Below are 24,942 nucleotides of genomic sequence, written 5' to 3' on the forward strand. Positions count from 1 at the left end.
AGAGTGACATGAGATAGAGGAATAGAGAGAGCGTATAAGCTCGTAAGAATGAAATAGAGAAATGGGGGGAGGGGGAGGGGGAAAGAAAGAGAAGGGTGAAGGTAATATCAAAAATTGAAAGTAATACACCTATAGAGAGTTTGATAAGATAAGATAAGATAAGCTCATTTTTATGGGTCCAATTAAATGTAATTCAATAATGTTGTAACAGAAAGAATTCTCAAAAACAACTCCTCTAAAATAAAAAATATATATATATTTAAAAAAGACGAGTAAAAAAAAAATACAACAACTTTACAATAAAACAAACCAAGCCGATATTAGAGGAAACTGCATTCATTGGTTTGAATCGATCATTCAAGTAGTTTTTAACACATAAAGATTAACGAGAATAAATGTGTACAATGGAAAAGAATTTCATTGTTTTCGCTTACGAGCACTTTCATCTTTACAACATGCTAATTGCGCTTGAACTTGGTCTGGCTTAGCTTCCTATGAAGGGGGACTCGAGGCTCGACACCAAACTCGAGAAGAGTTGTGTTTACTGAGGGCCTAAGGGCAGCACGGAAAACCTTCTCCCAGACACCCCCCCCCCGCTCCCCCACTGGTCCACAAATGAGATGCTGTCAGCATGAAAGTAGCGCTATATAAAAGCTTTCATTTATTTTTATAAACTTATATTCTACTTCTAAAATGTACACAGACAAAAGTGGGCGTGGCAATCTACAAACTCTTGTTGTCCAAACTTTTAAAAGGAGATTTAGGTCTCAATGGCAGAACGTTATAAAACAACAACAACAACTGTAGAGCATCCATTCGATTAAATACTATATATGTACTTCAAATAAAAGCTAAACAATAATAAGTGTCAAGATGGAGGTTGTTTTAACTACTTAAACCCTAAGCAGCATGAGTACGTTTTGAGGAACAAGAATTCTTTCCAACCAGAACTAAAAATGGACAAGGAAGTTAATAGTCAACAGGAAACGTTACAATTGAAGGCTCTATTTTTTGTTGTCTGTCAAAGATGGTAAACCGGATATCCATACAATGGAATACAATAAGGGCAGTGGAGTAGCTAGGGTGGTGGGTCCAATTTTGAAATTTCCCCCTTAAGAGGGGGGGGGGTCACCAAATGAGTGTCCGAAATTTGTTTTAACATACACTTAAGCCATGATCTTATGTCACGATGTCGAATGTCAAAATTCAGGGACCCCTAAATAGGCCAAACGCCAACCCCCGGGCTCCTAAATCCCTAGCTACGTCAATGGATAAGTGTATTAATTATGAACGTTTTAATCTTGAAGTCAAGTGTACTTTTCCGAATCTATTTTTCAAGTTAAAAGTGTGTTAATAGAGTGAGCACAATTTTTTTTAAAAACTTATTCTTAGTGAATTAAAAAACAATATTTTTTTGGGGATGAATGCTGATGCGGATACAACATTCAGCCATTGGACCTTTTGAATTTTCAACATGCGTCTCATTGGCAGCATTCAATAGTCCAATGTAATCGATCCTCATCGATTTTCTTTTGTACCAAATCTCAGAAGTTTCACGAGACCAGATTACACAGAGTCACTGCCTAGATATGGCTTCCAGGGGGTAGCTTAGTCATCACAAGTAGAGGTTATATGGGGCGTGGTTTAGTCATCATAAGTAGAGGTTATATGGGGCGTGGTTTAGTCATCATAAGTAGAGGTTATATGGGGCGTGGTTTAGTCATCACAAGTAGAGGTTATATGGGGCGTGGTTTAGTCATCATAAGTAGAGGTTATATGGGGCGTGGTTTAGTCATCACAAGTAGAGGTTATATGGGGCGTGGTTTAGTCATCACAAGTAGAGGTTATATGGGGAGTGGTTTAGTCATCACAAATAGAGGTAATATGGGGCGTGGTTTAGTCATCACAAGTAGAGGTTATATGGGGAGTGGTTTAGTCATCACAAGTAGAGGTTATATGGGGCGTGGTTTAGTCATCACAAGTAGAGGTTATATGGGGAGTGGTTTAGTCATCACAAGTAGAAGTAATATGGGGCGTGGTTTAGTCATCACAAGTAGAGGTTATATGGGGCGTGGTTTAGTCATCACAAGTAGAGGTTATATGGGGCGTGGTGGTAAAGTGGTAGAGACCTAGTGTTCCCTTTGAATAGTGGGATTTTGAATTTCGACAATTTTAGCCCCTGAAACAACCCAAGACTAATGAGTAACTGACATAAGTGTTGGGAAAACAAAGACGGTTGGTCGTTGTGCTGGCTACAAGACATCCTCGTTAATCAGAAACGAATGACCTTTACATCATCTGCCCCATAGGTCGTAAGGTTTGTTAAAGTTATCAATTTAGTGTCGCTGGGACTTGAGCCGTGTTTCGTCTGCTCCGCCCACATCCTTAAGAGCAGTGCTTTTCAAACTTTTGACATTATTGTACCCCTGTTATATTTTATTTTTGTAACTCTGAGCATCCCTCCGCGCCCCCCCCCCGCCCCATCCCAGTATTACTCGCCCTTGTAATGCAGGTGTCTCTGATGGTCTCGTCCTCCTCGTGGCGGGCCCTGAAAACGCTGCAAATGACTCTAGCAGGGGCTCACTATAGACCATCATCCGCTTGCGCTTTTAAAGGCCAAATATAAAATAAAATAATGAATATTAAACAATATAAATTAAAACTTCTTCATAATTTATTTTAATGTATTGACTGATATGAAATGGGTGGACAGGGGTGGGGGTATTGTTTGAGAGATAGAAGGCTTAAGATTAAAGAGTAAATGATAGATAGATAGATAGATAGATAGATAGATAAATAGATAGATAGATAGATAGATAGATAGATAGATAAATAGATAGATAGATAGATAGATAGATAGATAGATAGATAGATAGATAGATAGATAGATAGATAGATAGAACCGAGCAGTACAGAGTTGTAAGGTTCCCCTTTTAGACCTTGCGATCTTTAAGGCAGATGATGTAAAGGTCATCTGGTTCTGTGGCCATTGGTTAACTAGCAGGGTGTCATGTGGCCAGCACTACGACCGACCGCCTTTACTTTCACACAACTGATGTCAGTTAACCATTAGAGCTGGCCGCCCTAAAGAACCAGAAATTAAAAATCACAGTCTTCATCAGGAATTGAACCCCGAACCCCTCGGTTCGGAAGCCAAGCGATTTACCATTCAGCCACAGCGGCTCTAGAGTAGAAATAGCAAGTAATGCAGAGAAATAGAGATAGAGAAGAGAAAAAAGGAGAAATTAAGAGAGAATAAAGCTTACAAAAAAAAACAGATCAAAAGAAAGAAAATAACCCAGAGAGAGAGAGAGAGATAGACGGAGAGGGAGAGAGAGAGGGAGAGAGAGGGAGAGAGAGAGGGGGAGAGAGAGAGGGAGAGAGAGAGAGAGAGAGTAAAACGAGTAAAGAAAGAAGAGAAGTAACTTAGAAAAATTATAAAAATTCAATTTAAAAGGGTTGTTGCCCTTTTTCGATTAACAAACCCTCCCCCCCCCCCCCCCCTCGTGATTTTGTATTACATAAGCCTATTTATGACGGCAGCTGTGTCTTAAGAATCGGTCTCTTCAATTACATGAGAAATTAAAAAGGACAAAGCTCAACTTTTAATAAGTAAAATGCCCGCACCAGCACCATATATAAGTCTATGGCCCACACACACTAAATAAAGGTTCACATAAATGATTTTTATTTTACAATTCACAACTTTTCAATTGAAGAGTTTCGGGAATTCACATATACACACCAACTAGAACAATAAGGATGTAGATGTGAAGACATTGACAATAGATTCTAGATCTACCAATCCCCAAATATATACCTCATGAAAAACTTGGAAAAGTGAAGAACAGTAACATAAGTATGGCAAGATCATAGATTCTATTCATATGATTCGACGTATGCTTTAAGATCAATAATAAGGCGATGTCTTCGATTTTAAAGATTAAGGATGACCGAAGTATTTCACATGACCACGCAAACCAAGTTGCGACCTATATTTTTTGCCACATTTAATACAGACAAAGCCAGTGTCCGCTTGGAGTGTAAGGTTACTTAAATTGAATTTTCATCGCTTGGGCCTGTCTTCGGTAAGCCCTTCTATGAGTCTCTTGAGTGTACCTTTGTGAGATCTCTCCAGCTGTCTCTTTCAGAAAAAGTCTGCAATGGCCACCGCATTGCCAACTTTGTGTCTAGTGAGTAGAAGTTCAACTTTGCAACATCTCTAATATAGTGTCACTAGTTATGCGTTTTCAATCGCACCACTGTCATATGGTGAAACAGCAATACTTGAATATTAAATTAGTGGTTTCAACTCAAGAGTTCATACATTCGATTTTCCTTTGATAAAAAGTATACAAAATTGTAACATATCTGTAAATCTTATTTTCTGTTCACCAAACAACCAGATCTCGCTTTTTAGAGTTATCCTTCTTAGATGCAACTGCCTGGGTTTTTAAATATGATCACTCTGTTTGTTGCACAGCAGACGAAGCGATTTCTTTCCAAATGTTGCAACTCGTTATTCTTTAACTACAACTGTACTCGTCTTCTCAAAGTGCAACAGTGTTTAATAAAGTTTATATACGTGTTATATTATCAAAAACAAAGGAAAAGGTTATATATATTATATATATTTATATTTATTCTAATTTTCTATGTTACTCGGCTTAACTACCAACACATCTGCTGCATTAATGTGCGTGCGTGCTACAATGGTACAAATACGTGTGTCTCGGAAATGTTTAAATGTTTGCCCTTGAAATAGGCAAAGGTGTGTACCTAATGTGGGTATACATACATGCCCTTTACCGAGTTAATCATCTTTCTCCATTCCATTCTATCTTTAGCATTTGTTGCTGTTTTTCCCATCGCTTCTCTGTCTGCCTCTACTTCTTTTTCCTGGTTCTGTTATATATATATATACTTGCTTTGTGTCGCTGTATTCCAAATATTCCAACCAATCCACTCTTGACGTGTGTCTGTGGAAATCGCGTAACGATCTCTAGTTTTTGCAAAGCAAAATTATTAATTGTTATGTTATTACTATTAACTTGCTCAGTTGTTTTTTTTTTCCCATTCACGGATCAAGTTGAAAGTTTTCCCAACTATTCATAGTCGATGACAATACATGAATAAAAAAAAACACCTTAAAATTAATTAATTAGTTCTTGTTCGAATTCATGTACATTGGAGCAAACTTGAGTAGCGGTTGGATAAGTATGGGATTCTGCATAAGTGCATCATTATGAAACTCTATTTGAATAAGGGCCTGTGAGGCTCGAATCGTCTACCGAAAGAGCTGTTTAGGCCAGGGGTCGGCAACCTTTTGAGTCGAAAGAGCCAAAAATTACAATTTTCAAAATTTTAAAGTTTTAAAGAGCCGCAAAGTTTTTACTCGCACATTTTCTGAATGAAAAAAAAAAAAAGAATCAGTTTATTTATAAAAACTTTAAGTAGTGTTTTTTCACAACAAATTAAATTATATATATATATATATATATATATATATATATATATATATATATATATATATATATATATATATATATATATATATATATATATATATATATATATGGCATTATTAGATAATTTTTTATTATTTCGTTAACAACTAAAAGAATTTAAACATTTACTTACAGCACTAACTTGAACAAACAATTGAGCAAACAAATTTAATGGGACCGTTGACTTCGCATGGTTTTAGAAAGTTTAGATCAAAACACGACTCTAAATTTTCATCTGTCAGTTCAATATTTACTTTGCTTTTAATTATATTAATGAGAAAAAAAAACGCTTTCGAATATGTCGATCCGAAGATAGTCATCACTTCAAATGCCAACTTCTTCCCTCTCGGTAGCAATCTAGAAGAGTATTCAATGCGCCGAATCAACTCGTAGCATTTCTTTTAAATCTGTCCATTTTTGTTGTGTTACGTACTTACATTTCTGCTATTCCAACTCTCCCAACTTTGCTTTTCAACTCTATACATTTTCCAACCCATAAAGCTTTAGTTTTTAAATTGGCCAATTGCATTTTTAGAGATCCAGTACAAATTCCAAATCGATCAATGTGGATTTCTTACTACTCATGTTTAGGGAATTTACTAAGAATGCTAAAAAGGTTTTGTTTGTTTTGAACTGCTCAAATCTATCAAGAAATTCATCATTGATTTTATAAATGTGCTGAAGTAATTTGAGTCAAAAGTTGCTCTGATTTTATCGCGAGACTGCTTTAGACATTCAAAATGAAGTAACTTACCGCTCTGAATAACTTCTGCAAAAAATAATTAACTTTTCTTCAAAACAAACCAACTCTTCTACCAAAACATAGGATGGGTTTCCCTTTCCTTGCAGTTTTAGATTCAGCTCATTTAATTTCTCTGTTATATCAACCATAAATTTAAATATTTGCAAATATTTGTCGTGCTCTAATACAGGGAAATTAATGCCTTTATCATTATTTCGTTCAAGCACAAAGCAAAACGTTTCAACACCTTACCTTTGGAAAGCCATTGCACTTTGTTGGGAAGAAGGAGCTCGGAATACTGAGTCTCCATTTCGTTTAACAATTCTTTAAACTGGCGATTGTAGAGTGCTTTTGACAATCTTGATTACCAATTTCATTACCACTATTTCGGTCCGAATCGTTTTGGCCCAAAGTGCTTCTTGGGTGTATTATTCAGTGAAACTTAAGAATTTCATTTATTTTGCTTCGAAAAATCGTTGTTGCCCTTTTATTTTTTTTCCTAACTTATTTCTGACTCCTTCAGTTGTTATTGAAATGATTTTATTTAAACGGATCTAATTTTTTCCAATGTAATTTTACACGGCATGCACTATATGTTTCCCTCTAGTTTGTTCCGAGAGCGGTTGCAATCCTTGAAGTTCTCCTTTTGGACCTTGGGAAGACATATATCTAACATAATGGGCAACTTGTGCCTAGTCTTTATCAACTTTATGGCGCAAGATTAGCAAGTGACACTACAAAAGAAAGTTGAATATCTTCCACCTGTAAATATGTTACATTTGAAGACATTCTAAATATTCTATCTTGCAGTGTTTTCGTAGATTGTAGCAAAGCTTTGATTTTTTTAAATCAAGATTTCTGGTTTGTTTGTGAAATCACAAAACAGCTCTTCAGATGCACGTAGGAAACAGTCTTTGACATACCATCTGTAAATGGTTTGCCTTTTTGTGCTTTTTCTAGTGGTATCGCAAAGCCTGCCAGATTAGCATTACTTGTAAATTGCTTCTAAGTTTGAGAAGATAATCGCTTTTAACTTATTTACTTGAAACAACAAGCTTTACGTCACAGCCAAAGCATGTGCTGAGGACGCCAATTCATCTAGAGTCGAAAGCGACTTGAAAGCTACATAGAAACATCCGACGATGGCGTCATTAGAGAGCATCTGATGGACTGACAACAGTGACGACGCGTGTAATGGGGGAGGGTGTCCAATAGATAGAATCGGTGCCTAATCCTCGTTGAACTATTTTAAAAAATAAATTTTTCGATAAAATTAATAATATTTGCGTATGGAACTAAAGAGCCGCAGCTTCTCATCCAAAGAGCCGCATGTGGCTCGCGAGCCGCAGGTTGCAGACCCCGGGTTTAGGCTAATGCACGCATGTCCCCCATAAAGTCTTGGCTTACATAGACATGTCGAGACGGAGGTCAGGAGGTCTGGGGCAGCCTAACATGGAAACACCATTTGATTGATATATTCAATTAACTTGAAACATTTAAAGCAAGACTTTTAATAGGTACATCCTATATGCATATAAAGTCATATATTAACATGATTGTAGGATTGTAAGAGTGTATACGTTATCAGGCTAAAATTTTCAAATGAACATGGTCGTTTATCGATTTTTTATTTATTTCAGGAACAAAGAACATTCATCCTAAGATTTTGACCCACCAAAGATGACTGTTATAGTCGCCGGAGCTGCTTGTGCTTACGCAGTTTCTGGTCTGTTGAGAGGAGCAATAGCTGGTGCTACTGTAGGCTTAGCCATGGGCACTAGCACTCAAATTACAGGCACGGCAGGGACTTCGTCTGGAATTGCGGGCGCAGTTGCTGGAAGCGCCAGCGGTGGCGCAGTCATGGGAATAGCTTGTGGAGAAACTGTGGAAAGTGCCTTGGTTGGCGGAGTACTTGCAATGGCATCAAGTTACATGGCTTCAGCCCAACATTTTATCCACTCGAGTGCCATCGGATGGCTTGTTCTTGGCGCTGATGTCAACGGCTCTCCTACAGCGACATGCACCTTTGATTGCTGGAAACCTGTGGTCCATGATCACTCTGTCGAGCCATCAGCTGGAAAGCTGCTAAGAGATGTCGTCATGGATCCTCGCATCAAGCACGTGACAATGGTGCCAACTTTAAAGTCTTCTTGTCCACAAATTTTTATTACAAATGTTTGGAACGAAAAATTCCGAGTTGACTATGTAACTCTTCCAAACAAACTGACGGCTGCTCATGCAGTGATCATCTGAAAGATTTTAAACATATAGACGCACATATTACGTAATAATTCTTATTTAACGTTTACAATTAAATTTATGATTGTTGAGCTTGGATTCTCTCTCTGTTACTAAATTTTTAAAACGTTTTCCTACATTTTTGTCTTATGGAGGAACTTGAAATGCGCCAACTCAAGCTGGTGGCCGTTATAACGTATTTCAGCAAGAGGTTATATAGCATTGCTTGGCTTCTGAACCGGGGGTCCCGGGTTCGAATCCTGAAGAAGACTGGGATTTCTTATTTCGGGATCTTCAGCACCTCTGAGTCCACCCAGCTCTACTGAGTACCTGACATTAGTTGGGCAAATGTAAAGGCGGTTGGTCATTGTGCTGGCCACCTAACACCCTCCTAGACCGTAGGCCACATAATCAGATGACCTTTACATCATCTGCCCTATAGACCACAAGGTTTGAAAGGGGAACTATATAGCATGCACTGATTAAAACGTGTGTGTTTGTGGCGGGGGACTTATTATGCGGGCCGTCCGAAAATTCATCGGACGACAATAGGTGTGCCAAACAAGTATAGGTGTGGGATATCAAGTGACCTCAAACAGATGAAATAATTTTCAAAAAATCAAACAAAAAGGAAATATTAAAAAACGTATCAAATTTCTGAACTAAAATGCCATTCCATCAATTTAGAACAACCCTAGAATATGTCTTTCCCGTTTACTAAAGAAACATTAGAACAAAAAGAACAACAACAAAGGCTGCTTTCTACACAATAGTAGGTGATGGTGACATTGACTAGAGTAATATTCATGTACAATTAATAAATTTAGAAATACCGCGAGACAAAGACATTGTCCAAGTGGGTTCTACCGATTCAATATTATATGATATTTGCCCTTGCGACTCATTAAAGAGGGAGTCACTGTCTAAGTCCCTTATCCGACACGAAAGATCCTCAAATCGTATTTTGTGGACAGTTTTAAAAAAATGTGTGATTAAAAAAGTTAACGAGCTAATTTTAATGTAAAAATATTTTTTTTGATGGATTACAATATTAGAATCTTACAAATTGTCCAAGGATTTGTTGAATCGGAGCATAGTGTAGTCTGGTCTAGACCACGTGACAGTGTGACTTAAAAGGTTAGTTCAATATTTAAACCATAAAAAGATTTACGCCCCCTGTCCTTGACTCAAGAAAACATTTTTTTAAAAAATCTAGAACAAGCTCAAAACACTGTAGAAATGTACAAGAAACGAATATTTATATTTGATTTGAGTAATGATGCTCAATTTCATTATGAAACTTAAACAAACTTCAGGACAGAAGACTAAAAGGTGAAGTAGCAGTCATACATAAAACATTCAACAACAGTTTACAAATAAAAAACATAGCCAATGTAGTGACCTAGTTTAGATTTTAGAGTATATTAGTTATCGTTTTACACGAAGACGCCTTATTATTATTATCATGTTAGTTTTGTAGATTAATGAATAGTGTGCGATGGTAAAAGTAGTGACGTAGTCAGACAGGCGAATGACGTAGCAGAATAGGCGTACATGAAGAACAAGATGGCTAGAGCCTAGAGAAGGAAGAATAGTGCTAGAGACATAAGTAAACGACGGCTAGGGAGACAAGACGAGCATCCCATTTGTAAATAAATACATTAGTTGAAGTATTCAAAAGTCTTGAGTATGTCTTTATTGTCAATTGTAATGTAAAAAGGTTACGCCATCGACACCTAGACTTAATGAGAAACTCATGTAATTTCTATAGAGCTAGATATAATGGAAAGCTGTAACAGTGGCATCTCGAAGCTCTGGCGGGATAGTACATGTGTCCCAGCACAAAATGAAGACGTCTGTAAACGTTTGTGTAAGAGCAGCACCAGCCATTTCCAATACCTCTTCCTTAACGCCACCAGAGCCTGGGACGGCTTGCCTTAGTCAGCCAAGAAAACCAATGAGAAAATGTGAGCAGGTCAGGCAGGCGCGAGTGTGGTGGCCTATTCTCTTCTGCTGCTCAACATTAAATTTTATAACAGTAGGCTGGTGGTAGCTCTACTGGGTGGGCCCAATCTGTGCACCTCGGTCTGCGACTAAGGGGCTAGAGTCGCCTAAGCAACCAGACAGCACAATTAAACTAAACTAAACTAATCTAGCTAACTAAAAGAACAAACTAAACTAAATTTATAAAACAAAATACAAATACACTTTATTTACAACAAACTTACAAAGCAATAAAAATATAGATGAATACAAAAAAATAAACTTAGAAATAAACAACTAATCCACCTGACTATACCACTACCAACACTAACAAACTAACCAAACCAACTATATAACTAAATCACTACAATTACTACCCTAGACCTAAGCTTAAAATTAATAAAATATAACAAAAAAAGGTACAAGGAGGCGATGGCAGACTAATGGCAGCTATAACTGCGGCGAACAGGCAGTAGACTAACAACAGTTACAGTAGATGTAACGACAGCAGTAGATGTAAGGACAGCAGGAATTATAGCAGGCGGTCCCAGCTGAATATAAGCACAACAATTAAATAATTATTTCTTCTACATGGTCACACTGACCAACGGTCAACACCGGAAAAAAGAAAGAACTGACCGCACGTGTTCTAATTATAGAGCCAGGTCATGACTCGTACAAACTAACTTCTAAAGTAAAAGAGCTGGCGGGAACCATGCACGCACTAGCCTAGATAGTTTACAAATTAACAACAGATAAGAATAGATAAAAAATAGATAAAAAAAATAGACCTAGGATCGCCAGCTCACAAAAAGATGGCTGGACAATGTTAAAAAAAATGGACCAGCTTCTCTCTTGATGTCCTGCTAAGAACAGCTGCTGACCGGGAAAGATGGAGGGATTACGTTTCGCGAGATGTCACAGCAGCCATGCGACAAAAGTCAAGGAACAGATGGGATGAAGCTTTTTTTGTGAAACTTTGAATCTCATGTGCAAGTCTGAAGAAAAAAAATCTTTCAGTGTATCGGGAATTCATACTCGTCGCACCAAATAGCACATTGGGAATTTCCGGTCAATGTTCGATACTGGAATTGCGAGCATTCAAGGTGTTGCTTATTTGCGCCGTGAAGTATCAATTATTGCCTAAATACGTCTGAAGAACTTGTAGACAAAGCAAAAGAAGCAAGGTAAGTTGACAGGGTAAACATTGGCCACTGTTGATATGTTATGTGTCACAGGCCGTCATAAATGTCTAATTCAAATAGTTTGTAAATTGTAAATAGCCTTGCGTTCAATGAGATTTTAATAGTAACAGAGTAACAGTCATAATAGTTTAATATGACATAGGATCTAGATCTATGATATATATCCTGTTTATTTGCAAATGTTTAGGGAAAATATTTTCAGAGCAAACCAGGCATCAAACCTAGATTCTAGATCTAAATTTTCTCTATAAAACTTACTTTCCCTTTTTTTTTTGTAATGATTAACTTTAAAGTTTAATAAACTGTACTAAAAAGGCAAAGTGTTCAAAAATATTGTAAATCTGCAACAATAGGGAAACATCTTTTTAAAAGTGCGACAGAGCATAATAATGTTGACATGCCTGCCTGTCGTTCAGTTGCCTTCGATGGTCCCTGGTTCATACCCTGCCCAATGCCATCCCCCGACGTACTGCGTGAGGTTTGCACTAGGAATTAAATTATCTTCAACTCTGAGGAAACATCCAAAAGATGTCAAATATACATATTATTTCGTGTGTATTGCCCCTAGCGAGAGCCGTGTTCTTAAGGTTAAGGTTTGTTGTGTAAAAATTGGTTCTGCAAATAAGCATACATCTTTTAAATATTTGATACGGGTTAAATATACATAGTAGACATTTACATACGTGTCTTTAGGCAGTTTCACAAGTACGTTCATTTTATATTTATTTGGCTCTATTTAAAAAAAAAGTGTTCAGTACTTTATTCCGACTCGCAAGAAAATATAAATATAGCGTAACTCTCCGTTTGACCTTTTTTGTATGTTTATGTATTTTCTATCTTGTATGGGCAAGTCTTTGGTTTAGCAGTGTGAAAACACAAACATAACTTCCTATAAAATTTGTGATTTCTATGATTTAAGTGAATGCGACCTACGCTTTGCGAGACATGCAAGTCATGCGTAACGGGAATGAGGGATGTTTGGCTGAGTGGCGAGAACCTACCGAGGGGTTTGAGCTCGAATCTTGACTCGAGCAGTGATGTGTTTGCTGAGCGCCTTAAGGCAGCATGATCCCCCTTTTTCTAGATACGCCCTCCCCTCTGGTTCAGAAAAGCGCTCCAAGCGGGCTGTAAGCATAAAAGATGAACAATTTTTTAAAAAAATTGGAAAAGAGGCTAAGTGTGGCTCATCAATGATGGCTGAGAAGGTTCTAGAAATAGCAAACCGAGATCATATCAGTTATAGAGAAGTCTACGCATGGGGCATTGGTGAAGTGGTGACCAACCTACTTGTGAGAATCGCGGCGAACATCTCACACTATACGAAACATGTAACCGAAAGCAAACCAAAAAAAAAAAAAAAAGGGCCAAAATTAGAAACATGAAAACAGGGCTGTTCTGGTTAGCTTTTAAAACAGCTTTTATACAGCGCAACTGTCATGGTTGTAGCATGCTTAGAGAGCTACGTCCATTCTGATTGGTGGACCAGTGTGGAAGAGAGGGGTATCTATAGTTATCTATTGTCAATTACATTTTGTAGGTAGCTACCTAATTCTCTCTCAGGTTGTAATGTTATTATATAAAGATGTATTGTTTAATTATTACTAATGTATCAAAATAAATTGGTTAATATTTGGGTTGTTGTGTGTTTTGTTAGGGGCAACGAATAATTGTGCAAAATGTTTCACTTCATTTGACAGTGGAAAGGGAGACAAATGACGTGTAAAATATTTCATACAGACAGAGCGAGTTAATATAAGATTGGTTAAAAATGCATGTTGCATTTAGTTCCCTTTAACAACAAACTTGTTTTTACTGTACATACCAATGAGACAGACTTTTAATGGACGGCTTGTAAAATAAAATAACACAATCTCCGGTCAAACTAAAAGATAGTCAAAAGTTGAATACATTGTCGATAGGAAAACAATTAAACATTAATCCCTACTATGACTCAATCTGATTAAACTGTGAATAAGTTTTCACTGTCGTGGCGACAAAATGCTTGTATCGCCTCTATTATAATCATAATTCTAATAAAGTTCCCCTTTCAGATCTTGCGATCTATAGGTCAGAAAGATGTAAAGGTCATCTGTTTCTTGAACCCACGGGTAACGAGAAGGCATGTGGCCAGCACAACAACCAAATTCCTTTATATTTACCAAACTGATGTAAGGTATCCAATAGAGCTGGGTGAACTCAGAGGCACACAAAGATCCCGAAATTTAAAATCCCAGTCTTCAACAGGATTAGAACTCGGGACCCCTTGGTTCGGAAGCGAAGCGCTATACTACTCCACCACTGCGCCTCCGTACTAATTATAACTTTGACAAATTATATTTTGCGTGTAAGATTTATTTTCTAACAAGTTCTTTGAAACTTTTTCTAGTCGTTCTTTCACGTCTGATAGCAAAGCAGACGACAGTTGGTTTTCGGTTGAAAGGTTTTTTTTTACACTCAGTGAACACAAGAGCCCAGGCAGTAGATTTGGTTTGGAGTAGACTGGGCCGGCCTTAGGCCAATCTGACCAATTACTTTAAGTAAGGTTCCGCGCCTGACAGTGGTTCCGTAATTTTACAATTAGCATATCTCTATCAGTCATGTCAACGGCAAATATGTAGGACTTAAAGGGTTAACATATTTAGTGTATCTGGCGCCTATTTCGTTTGAGTTGCTTTCCTATGCATGTTGTATAATAAATGTTGGTAGATGATCTAATTAATAGAAATAGTTGTTATTGTAAAAAAATAAATTAGAAGACGTGCCTTGCAAGTATCCCTAAAATTGGGCCCAACAATTCGTAAGGCCGGCCCTGGAAGTAGATGTCTTGCTTCTAGCATCAGTGTTTAAGAGGGAAGTATGTAGTAGGGAAAAAATATATTCACTAAATTATCATAGGAAAAACAGTAAATACGTAACATACAATAGGATGCGGAGACATCAAAACTATGAACACAAAACACGGCGAAAGTATATATTACATTTTAAAACAGCGTGTGTTTGACTAGTGATAAGACTAAACATTTATTTGTTTTGAAAAATTCCTGCATTGAAGAAGAAGAAGAAAAAACACACGTGGTCTTTTATTATTGCATACTAGTCGACCGGCGGCGTAGCATAAGCCGCTATTTTGGGTGACCGCAGTGGGCTCCGAACCTTCATAGGACCCGCGCTAATTCTAGGTGTATAAATTATTTAAATTAAACCATTGTTTAACTTATAACAGATTTCCCGCGGCCTCCTGTCGATTTACCAGGAGCTCCTGGAAATCTCATGAAAATTCTCGCGCCCCCCTCATACTAATGAACAATTACTTTAGTTCAACAATTCTCGTAGATAGATTTAAATCTTTGATCATTGTTACTATTGAGCGTGATCTATGTAGGAAATAAAATTTTCATGATACACTGTATGACTTCGCTACACGCAAGGCTCTTAAAGTGATCTTTCCTTTACTTCTTCTTCTCGTCCAAACTCTTGAGCGAAGAAGATAATTATATATATATATATATATATATATATATAGATGATGTTAAACACCATGCTTTTACGCAATTTGTGTTGATTTGAAGACTGAAATTGAAGAACGCCTGACATTCTAAACTCTCTTGCTGCTTTGTATCTGTTTGAAGGTGCGTCTGAGTTTAAGTTTAAAAAAGCTTTCCACCAATCTAGATAATTTCTCGAGACTTATTAGCTTCAAGAACTTAGGTATTTTAGACGGTCAAAAAAAGTGAAGGTACCTTGTTATATGGGAGGGGTGGGGGCAGATGATGCAAAGCTCATCTATTTCTATGTCCGACTGATAATGACCAACTGAAATTACTGTCCCAATTACGTGTGTCACGAACCCATTAGAAATCGTTGGACTCCTAACATTCATTCCCAGTCATCACGGGGATTCAAGCTCATACCTTTGGTTTGGAAGTCAAGCGCTCTACAACTTGGCCACCACGCTAAGAGACTGTGATTTGAGTAAACATTTTCCATTAATTAGTGGTGTGATAATTTGGAGGTCTACTGAAAAGAGATCTACGCCTTACTTCTTATATAAGGTTAATATCTGAACTTTGCAATCGAAATTGACGACTCTTATTTTCATCAAGAACGATAACCTTAAAAGCTCCGGAACCGGCAAACCTTGAATATGGAGATAACTTTACATGCAGCGAGGGCGCCAACCCACGATGAAGGCGTTGAAGCGAATCCTACTGGAAGCCCAATGCGAGCCTTTAAATGCAAAGAAACCAACCTAAATTAGCACATGGAATGTAAGGACCCTGCACCAATTCGGTAATTTGGCTCAACTTCTAAAATAGTATAAACACGGCGCGCAACTTTTTAGAAGACTTGAAATCCGTGGGCACCAGTTGAGAAGAAGCTGTTGAATTCTGCTATGACTGATCTCTGTGCAGGGAGCTAGCCGCCCTACGCGCCGAACTTCTCTGCAGGACATAAATCTAAGTAACTAAGTAAATTATATTGATCATGCTGGTATCGGCAAAAAAATCACTTCCATAGAATATGAACGTTTCTAAGCATGGTGCTTATGAAAATTTAAAAGTATCCATATCTACTTGGAATGCTCAACAAATGAGTATTAAACAAAGAAACAATGGCGATGCAACTTAGCTTATAACCTTAAGACTGTCAATTTTATCTGGATACAAATTATTCAAATGAAGACTCTCGTTTCTTTAATTTTCTATTTCAGGGACAACTAATATTCATCCTCAGACTTTCACCCAACAAAGATGACCGTTATTGTCACAGGAGCTGCTTGTGCTTACGCAACTTCAGGCCTAGTAAGAGGGGCAATAGCTGGTGCTACTACAGGCTTGGCCATTGGCATCGGCACTCAAATCACAGGCACAGCAGGAACTGCGGCTGGTATAGCGGGCGCAGTAGGTGGTAGCGCGACCGGTGGTGCAATCATGGGTATTGTTTTTGGAAAAGGATTAGAAAGTGCCTTGGTTGGCGGAGTACTTGCTATGGCATCAAGTTACATGGCTTCAGCCCAACATTTTATCCACTCGAATGCCATCGGATGGCTTGTTCTTGGCGCTGATGTCAACAGTTCTACTACAGCGACATGCACCTTTGATTGCTGGAAACGTGTTGTCCAGGATTGCTCTGTTCAGCCATCAGCTGGAAAGCTGCTAAGGGATGTCATTATGGATCCTCGCATCAAGCAAGTGAGCATGGTGCCAACCATACATTCTTCTTGTCCACGATTTATTATTAAAAACATTTGGAATGAACAATTCCGAGTTGATTATGTAACCCTGCCAAACAAACTGATGGCCGGACACGCAGTGCTAATCTAACAGACTAACACTGTTGGACATATTTTCTGTGTACAGCACTGGAACTATCAATTTGATTTCAATATAATTGTCTTTTGCACACAGTCTACTGTTAAATTTTGCTTGCTAAGCAGTACTCTTGCAATGCTTGTAAATGCATTTATTTTAAATAAAGTTACGCTCCTTGTTTTAAAAAAAGCTTATATTAATTTATGTTGAACATGTTTTTTCTTCCATTTCCTATTTTCTGATCAAGTTAAACTTTGCACTATTATTCATTAAACCTGACAATATATGAATCAATAAAAAAATAAACAATTGGTTTAGTAATTGTTGGTGATTTATTATTTTGTTTGATTTCGATATAAGGGGGGATAAATGCTACTGTTATGAGAGATGTGGCTATATAAATGGATTTAGTCCCCTTATTACAGTATGACACGCTTTTTTTTCTCCCACTTCCCATTCTTGAATTAAGTTAAAATTGTGCATAATTTTTCATAATCGATAGCAATACATGAATCAATCAAAAAAATTAACTACTTATTAATCATTTAGTGCTTATTAATTAATTTTGTTCTAAGTAGCAGAAAGGGAGATAAGCCCTTTAATTTTCAGATAAATGGCAGTACTTGCGGTTCCTTCCCTTAAATAAGCTTCTTTTTTTTTAATAAGTTTTCTGTTTTCTATTGCTTGTTGTTTCCTTATGTTTGGACGTGAAATTATAGAGGGTGATCCTGTAGTCGCACTGACGTATGCGGATGATATGATAAATAAATGAGAAATAATTACAGGTTATTCTTTGAGTATGTCTTGTTATACTAAAAAATTGTCAATTATTAAGTCTTATAACAAAAAATGTTCCTGTCATTTGTACCAATGGCACTGACTTCTACGACGAAATAATTTAAAAGTAAATAAATAAATAACTATTTTCCCAAGAATATACATAAACTTTAAAAGCTTAAGAATAATCGTTAGTTATTTCCAAGAACCGTGTCCGCCCACCTATCTGGTTAGTTGTCCTCACTTTTGTGGGGGGGGGGGGGGTTTGCCCGATGAAACGTTTTCAAGCTGAAACGAGGAATTGTAATAATAATTTGTTTTAAAATATAGATTTGATTTTTTTAAATAAATACAACAATTAAAGTGCAATACTCTGTGACATTTCTTTGAAGAGGGAATCAAATGCTCAAGTCAAAACTTCCACCTCCTTACTGGCGTATAAATTGTGATTATATTAACTCAATCTGTCTGTCTGTCTGGTAAAAAGTTTGTACACGCTATTTCTTCCACACCCAATCTCGGATTAAGCTGATTTTTTGCACAGTTATTTCTCTTACCTGACAACACAAGCATCAATTTAAAAAAAAATCAATTAGTTAATTGACTATTGGTAATTAATTCTTTTTTTTTTTGTTGGTATTTTGAACAAAGTAAAGAAATCGTAGAGGACAGATGTGGTGGTATAAGTTAAATTAGTCCTCTTGAGGACTCTAGAGCCCAGAGTGAACATTTTTATGCATTTAAAAAACGATCATGTCAACATTCACCAAGATACGCCTTATATACATAAATAAATAAATAAATATATATATATTGTTACGAATCTCACTAACCAGGCTCTCTGCAAACTGCGCCACAATACACCACCAACTTAAAGAACTTGACAACTCGGGGCTCCAAATAACGTAATAGTTTAATGTCAATAAATAACAGCCAATACTGTACAATTGGCAGCACGTAACACAAGACTGTACAAATATCTCTCCGTTAATAGCCGTGCCGCCGTATCAACTCTTGCACTGGTCTCTCTGTCTCGACTTGTACTGAGCCGTCGTAACGAACTGTAGATCGGGAAGTTGTGTGTCTCCCTCGTCTCTGATACCTTCGCTCTTTATATAGGGTCCCTGCTGGCCTTCTAGAACCGGACAGAACGTCGCTCGACCATTCTGGGTGGTCATATGACTACATCCCCCGTGAGGCCCCTGAGCTCTGTTCGCGACGCCGATCCTTCCCGAACCGTCACGTTGACACTCGTCTCGGCTGACCGTCGTAACTCGTCACGGTTGACCGCTCGTCTAGCGCTGGCCTGGGGGCGATTGGCGTCGGCTGACTACACACACACCATCACCCCCATCTGTGCCACCACCAGGTTTATAACAATATATATATATGTATTTATTTATTTATTTATATATATATATACAGGGCTATTTTTGTGACGGTACGCACTGGTACGGTGTTCCGGCACCTTTTAAAAAAAAATTACTTTTGTTGTATTTTAATGTATATTATTAATTTTAGTAGTTAAAAGTTAGGCAATTCATCACCGAGTACCGGCATCTATTTGTTTTTACAAAAAAGCACTGTATATATATATATACACTTTACACTTAAAATTAGCTGTCTTAAAATGTCTTCTTGCTAAGCACCGTGGCATTGTTCTGTTGACGTCTTTCTTCTGAGTGACATATACACATTCGTTGTTTTAAATCTAAACAAAAGACAGACTTAGGCCTCTCGTCAAATCCACCAATTGCAGCATTTGTTAGTGCCCCAACTTTTTTCTTCATTGACGTCATATTTATAGCGATCACCTGTTAGGTGTAGACTAGTGGCGAATACATTTACTCCGCCAAACATGACTTTTTTTTTTCGTTTAAAGGGATGTGTGATCGAGAGGCTAAGTACTCTTGACCTTGTCTTGGCTTGGCTACCTATGAAGGGGGTTCGAGGTTCGACACCCGACTCGAGCAGAGTTGTGTTTACTGAGCACCTAAAGGCAGCACGGAAAACCTTCTCCCAGATACCCCCTCACCCCCACTGGTCTCACAAATGGGATTGGACCATAGCGCTCTGAGCATGCTATAAGCATGAAAGTAGCGCTATATAAAAGCTATAATTTTTTTTTCTAAGAAGAAGTAGATTAAAAAACAAGTTAAGGAACCCTGCTCTAAATTTTATTATAACTCTCTCTTATTGGGAAGCGTGGTCTTAGAGGCTAGGTATGTTTTAACTTGGCTTGTCTTGGCTACCTATGAAGGGGGCTCGAGGTTCAACACCCGACTCTGGCAGACTTGCGTTAACTGAGCGCCTAAAAGCCGCACGGAAAAACCTTCTCCTAGATACCCCTTTACCCTCTCTGGTCCATAAATTAGATAGGACCATAACGCCCTGAGCGTGCTATAAGCATGAAAATTAGTGCTATATAAAGGCGATAATTTTAATTGTTTTTGATTCAATATTTGTACAAAGCTTACATCAACTATGTCTGACTCTCTGATAAAATGAGTGTACACGTTTGTAACTGTTTAATTGGTAGTTCTTCTTCGGCTTGACATTTGATCTTGTATAATAAAAAACATCATATAGGACCGTCTTGTTCTACCTGAGTTATTACACTTTTCTCTCGTATAAGCACATCACAACAAACTCTACTAGTATGCAATCAAGTCTTCACTCAGCAGACATTTACTTTATTCAATCTGAATAAGATACACATATGCTGGCAAATTCGGCCGCAGTGAGATACATAATTCATCATATAAATCCAGTGAAATATTTTTCTAAGCCCTCAATCAATGTTAAATCTCTGAATCAAAGGCGTTAAATAGCATCACAGCGGAGAACTTATATGCACCACCGTCCTCTGTAGGAACCCATAGTTAACTGAGGTGTTCACCTCGTGGTCAGTTACAGACCAATAATTTTCCTCGTGAAAAAGGCACGAAATATTGTAATGATTACAAAGTCACTTCATGTCACAGTGAGTCTCAAACGAGTATGTGACAACGTTATAACTCCCACAACAATTAGTCTATTCATTACTGGTAATTTATTATTTTGTCTGATACTAACAAAGAAAATGAATTCTTCAGTTTTCAGACATATGGCTAAGTATTTAGGACTTCGTTCCCTTAGATAAATTGAACACGTTTTTTTCTCCCACACCCATTTTAGGATCAATATGAAAACTTAAACAATTATTTATTGTACCTAACAAATCATGAATTGATAGAAAACTTTAACCATTAGTCAATTAATCATTAGTAATTCATTATTTGTTTGATATCGACTATAGGACATAACTTCTACATTATAAACAATTATTTATTGTACTTAACAAAACACGAAACAACTTTTTTTCTTCAAAAATTAACCAATTAGTCAATTAATAATTGGTAATAAATTATTTTGTTTGACATATAATAGGGTACATAACTTGTACATTATTGAGATATATTGCTGTAAGTGCGGAGTTTTCTCTGATATTTTGCTGGCTTTTACATTTATGATTAAAACATTTTAAAAGAGATTGGTTAGGGTCAACTGAGGTTAGGGTTACGTTTTTTTTTTAAATTAGGGAATTACAATGTAAATACAAAAGAATTACTAGTAGTGGACACAGTGCTGGGTTTACCTATGGGCAAAATAAGCTACAACCAAAGGTCCCAACATTTCTGGGGGCTTTCAAAAAACGTTTCAAGCTCCTATTTACACCAGATAATAACAAGGGAGTAGCTAAAAGGAGAGGGGGGTTTAAAGGACCTCATATCTGAGACAGGTTAGGATCTTATCATTTCTAAATCCGGTCCTGGGTGTGCACAGAAAAGAGGTGGAGAAGGCATAAGAGAGGAATAGTAGCTCCATCCTATACATGGCATATCTAGGTGACTGTTTTTCTCTCTTTGATAAAATTTTAAGGACATAATCGTTGCCAACTAGAAATATCCTCTTAGGATTGTTATAGAGTTCAAGAATTTTTTTCCCGAACTGCACTGCACAATGTAACATGTGAATTAAATTCAAACACAGAATGTAACACGTTTACTGGCATCGACTGCTAGTCTAATTGCAGTGTTGAGTCTATTTCTAGTGAGAATAGTATATGGGTACAAGGACAACTCTTAACTCTAGAAGGTTGTGCTGATATTAACAGAGATCTGAGCTTGTATGTGAAACCTATTGATTTTGATCATTTTGTTTATGAGACGTTATAGTTATCATTTTTTTTTTGACATTTCAGAAGATGGTGGTGTCTACTGTAGCAGTGTTGGCAGGAATAGCTGCCGCTGTTGCTACCAAACCTGAAGCTGTGGCATCAGAAGCTGCTGTGATCGGCCAAGTGTCAAAAGTTGTTCCACAGGTTGCCTTCGTTGGTTCTTTGGCGTTAATAATAGCAGCCGCTAAGGAAGGACTAGCGTTAGGTACACAAGAAGCCGGGAAAGAAACAGCCTATGGAGTGGCGGGAGTAGCGGCACTGACTACTTTTGTAGGCGCTGCAACTGGTGCTGCCGCTGGCAATGCTGGGGGCACAGTCGGCAGTGTTGCAACTGGTGCAGCGGTTGGTTCAGCTATTGCTTTTGGGACTGGTGTAGGAACAAGTGCTTCAGCGAGCGGTGCTGTTGGCTTAATGAAGGCTGGAGTTGCTGCAGAACCTCTAGCATGGTGCGTACTCGGCACTGACATTCACGAAGGCAGAACACCAGCAGCGACGTACACATTCGACTGCTGGAAACAAGTTGTTCATGACATGTCGACGGAACCCTCTAAAGGAAAATTGCTGCTCGATGTTGTCGGCGACCCTCGAGTCAAACAGACTATTGTCAAGAGCAACGAAGACGGTCAGCTTCCAGAAATATTTCTTCAAAATATATGGGATGAACTTTTCAGCATTGATTTCGTCATGTTGTCGTCTCAACAGCTGGCAGCCCATGCTGTGCGTATGTAGTAACACTAGCCACCAGCGTAAAAACAAATAAACGAACTGCATATTATATAGAGAGATGTAAAGTTATCATCAACGAGAAAATTTTAAAAACAGTTTACTATTTGTATAGCGTAAACATATATATAATAGACTTTATAATTCACATTCAATTTTTGTATTGTCTATTATAAACTAAAGAATCATTATTAAACATGCTAGTTGAGTTTAATTAGTAACAAAACAATGTTCCATACTGTTTGAGGGTTTCCAGCATGGCCAGTGTTTCACGGTTTAAAAAAATTCATAACTTTCAGAATTTCATGTTATAATAATAATGAAAATTTGTTCCGTTGAGAATAGAATCTAAAATCATATCCAGAGTTTTTCAAACATTTAGCAATAGCCCTTCCCTATAAGAACAAGCTGAGAGTCTGTCAGAAAGCTCCCACAGTGTAGACAGATTTTCAGTTTTAATGAAAAAAATAAAGAGATGTCTATCGCATTAGTTTCATGTTTTTTTTTTCTTTAAATATATATGGTTATTTTTTTTTAAAATCCAAATGTACATTAAGAATGTTATTAAAGCCTTATCCATTCAGTCTTTTTTTCGAAGATAATGTTTCGTAAGTTTCTTGAAAAAGAAGAGTGCAGGAAGCAGGTTACCCCCCCCCCCCCAAATCCAGCCAGCAGCGGAGTAATTATAGCGCTTGCCCAATAAATTAAAGGAAAAAGTAAATTCGTTTTTCTGCAAACACAATAACTAAAGGCGGTCCTGTGTGTGACTAGGTCTATTTTGCATCGGCATGTCTAGAAAATGTTTACATTTTTAAGCATTCAAATTAAATATTTAAATTTTTGAAAACTTGTTTGATCAATAATGTCATTTTACTTAATACTTAGGGGGCGCGGTGTCTGAGTGGTTAAGCGCTTGGCAACCGAACCTGGGATCCTGCTGATCCTGGGTTCGAATCTCAGTGAAGATTAGGATTTTAAATTTTGGGATTTTTCAGGGCGCCTCTGAGTCAACCCAACTCTAACGGCTTCCTGACTTTAATTGGGGAAAGTAAAGGCGGTTGTTCATTGTGTTGCCCACATGACACCCTGCCGTTAACCGATTGCCATAGAAACAGATGACCCTAACATTATCTGCCCCATAAATCGCAAAGTCTGAAGGAGAAACTTCCCTTTATTTGATAATCATGAGTCAATTTATAACTACAGGAATAGGAATTCATTTTGTCCCTTCAAAATAATTATTGACCATATTCACATTCCCTTGTTAGGAATTGGCGCACTTCTTAGGAGGAAGTAGCAGCTCCCTAATGAATCACGCCCCACTTTTTGAGAAACGCCGATGTATTCAGTTGTAAATATAAGTCCACCCAGCATTAACGGGTACCTGACATTAGTTGGTGAAAAGTAAAGACGGTTTGTCATTGTGCTGGCCACATGACATCATCGTTAGCCGTGTATCACAGAAACAACTGATCTTTACATCATCTGCCCCTACAGATCGCAAGGTCTGAGAAGGGAACTTTTCTGTTAAATATCAATAAAAGAGAGTTTAAATTGTACGTTTATACAATTTAGATTATCTATGTTGGGAGGTTGCAATATTTTGTCAATGTTTGAAACTTCAGAAATTGGTGGTCGATACTGTAACAGCAGCTGCAGGACTTGCTGTAAGTGTTGCCACAGGTAGATCTTCACCACCACCACCTATGGAGCTACTTCTAGTAGTGTAGTAACTTGTCCAGTCTGTGTCTCTACTGTGGTCAATACTGTAGGGCTAGTTGCAGTCTTTGTTGGTCATCAGTTGTATCCAGAAGGCAAGGAGAAACGCTCGGAGCAGCTGTGGCCGAGAGAAAAACAGCCGCTACAGTACCTGCTATAAAGGCAGTAGCTGGGGCTGTAACTGGTGCTGCTTCTCCTATCAGAGCTACTGTTTTTGTGTCTGTGTGTTTTTGTTGTTGTTGTTCAGTGTGTCATCACTACGCTATTGCTATATCACGTGACCCGCAAACTTCCTCAACATAGTCACGTGATCAAGTCACAGATGTGTATAACGTGGAAGCGATCTAGTAGTCTTCACTGCCCACAGGCTGCGACGTCGCAGATCAGTGTTGCTGACTTCTTTAATGAATGGTCTCGTTCTAATATCAGGTAAGAGAACCAAAGTAAAAAGTGTAACATAAAACTACACCATTGCCTACATGTTATCCTATTAAGTGGTAGAGCACTTGTCCTCCAA

The 24,942-nt window shown here is 37.7% G+C and overlaps 2 protein-coding genes across 5 annotated transcripts; both read left to right on the plus strand.

Moving 5' to 3' along the window:
• Positions 1-3,726: 3,726 nt before the first annotated feature.
• LOC106075727 (uncharacterized) lies at positions 3,727-8,584 on the plus strand. Of its 3 annotated transcripts, none has more exons than XM_013236625.2 (2): positions 3,727-3,859; positions 7,890-8,584. In XM_013236625.2, the coding sequence occupies exon 2, from the start codon at positions 7,930-7,932 to the stop codon at positions 8,500-8,502; it is 573 nt and encodes a 190-aa protein (XP_013092079.2). In that variant the 5' UTR covers positions 3,727-3,859; positions 7,890-7,929; the 3' UTR covers positions 8,503-8,584. The 3 variants fall into 3 exon arrangements, with proteins under 3 accessions (XP_013092079.2, XP_055878388.1, XP_055878387.1); XM_056022413.1 differs by having other exon boundaries at positions 3,749-4,193; XM_056022412.1 differs by having other exon boundaries at positions 3,749-4,088.
• Positions 8,585-11,347: 2,763 nt separating this feature from the next.
• LOC106052727 (uncharacterized) lies at positions 11,348-23,190 on the plus strand. 2 transcript variants are annotated; one of them, XM_056022405.1, is made up of 2 exons: positions 11,348-11,657; positions 22,008-23,190. In XM_056022405.1, the coding sequence occupies exon 2, from the start codon at positions 22,011-22,013 to the stop codon at positions 22,710-22,712; it is 702 nt and encodes a 233-aa protein (XP_055878380.1). In that variant the 5' UTR covers positions 11,348-11,657; positions 22,008-22,010; the 3' UTR covers positions 22,713-23,190. The 2 variants fall into 2 exon arrangements, with proteins under 2 accessions (XP_055878380.1, XP_013092078.2); XM_013236624.2 differs by lacking the exon at positions 22,008-23,190 and adding an exon at positions 16,387-17,304 and having other exon boundaries at positions 11,453-11,657.
• The last annotated feature ends 1,752 nt before the right edge of the window (positions 23,191-24,942 follow it).

This window comes from Biomphalaria glabrata, chromosome 3, assembly GCF_947242115.1.
Source record: "Biomphalaria glabrata chromosome 3, xgBioGlab47.1, whole genome shotgun sequence".
In the NCBI taxonomy this organism is placed as follows: domain Eukaryota; kingdom Metazoa; phylum Mollusca; class Gastropoda; family Planorbidae; genus Biomphalaria; species Biomphalaria glabrata.

Coding starts and splice junctions, on each gene's coding strand:
- LOC106075727 (XM_013236625.2), top strand. CDS start 7,930: ATGACTGTTATAGTCGCCGGAGCTGCTTGTGCTTACGCAGTTTCTGGT.
- LOC106052727 (XM_056022405.1), top strand. CDS start 22,011: ATGGTGGTGTCTACTGTAGCAGTGTTGGCAGGAATAGCTGCCGCTGTT.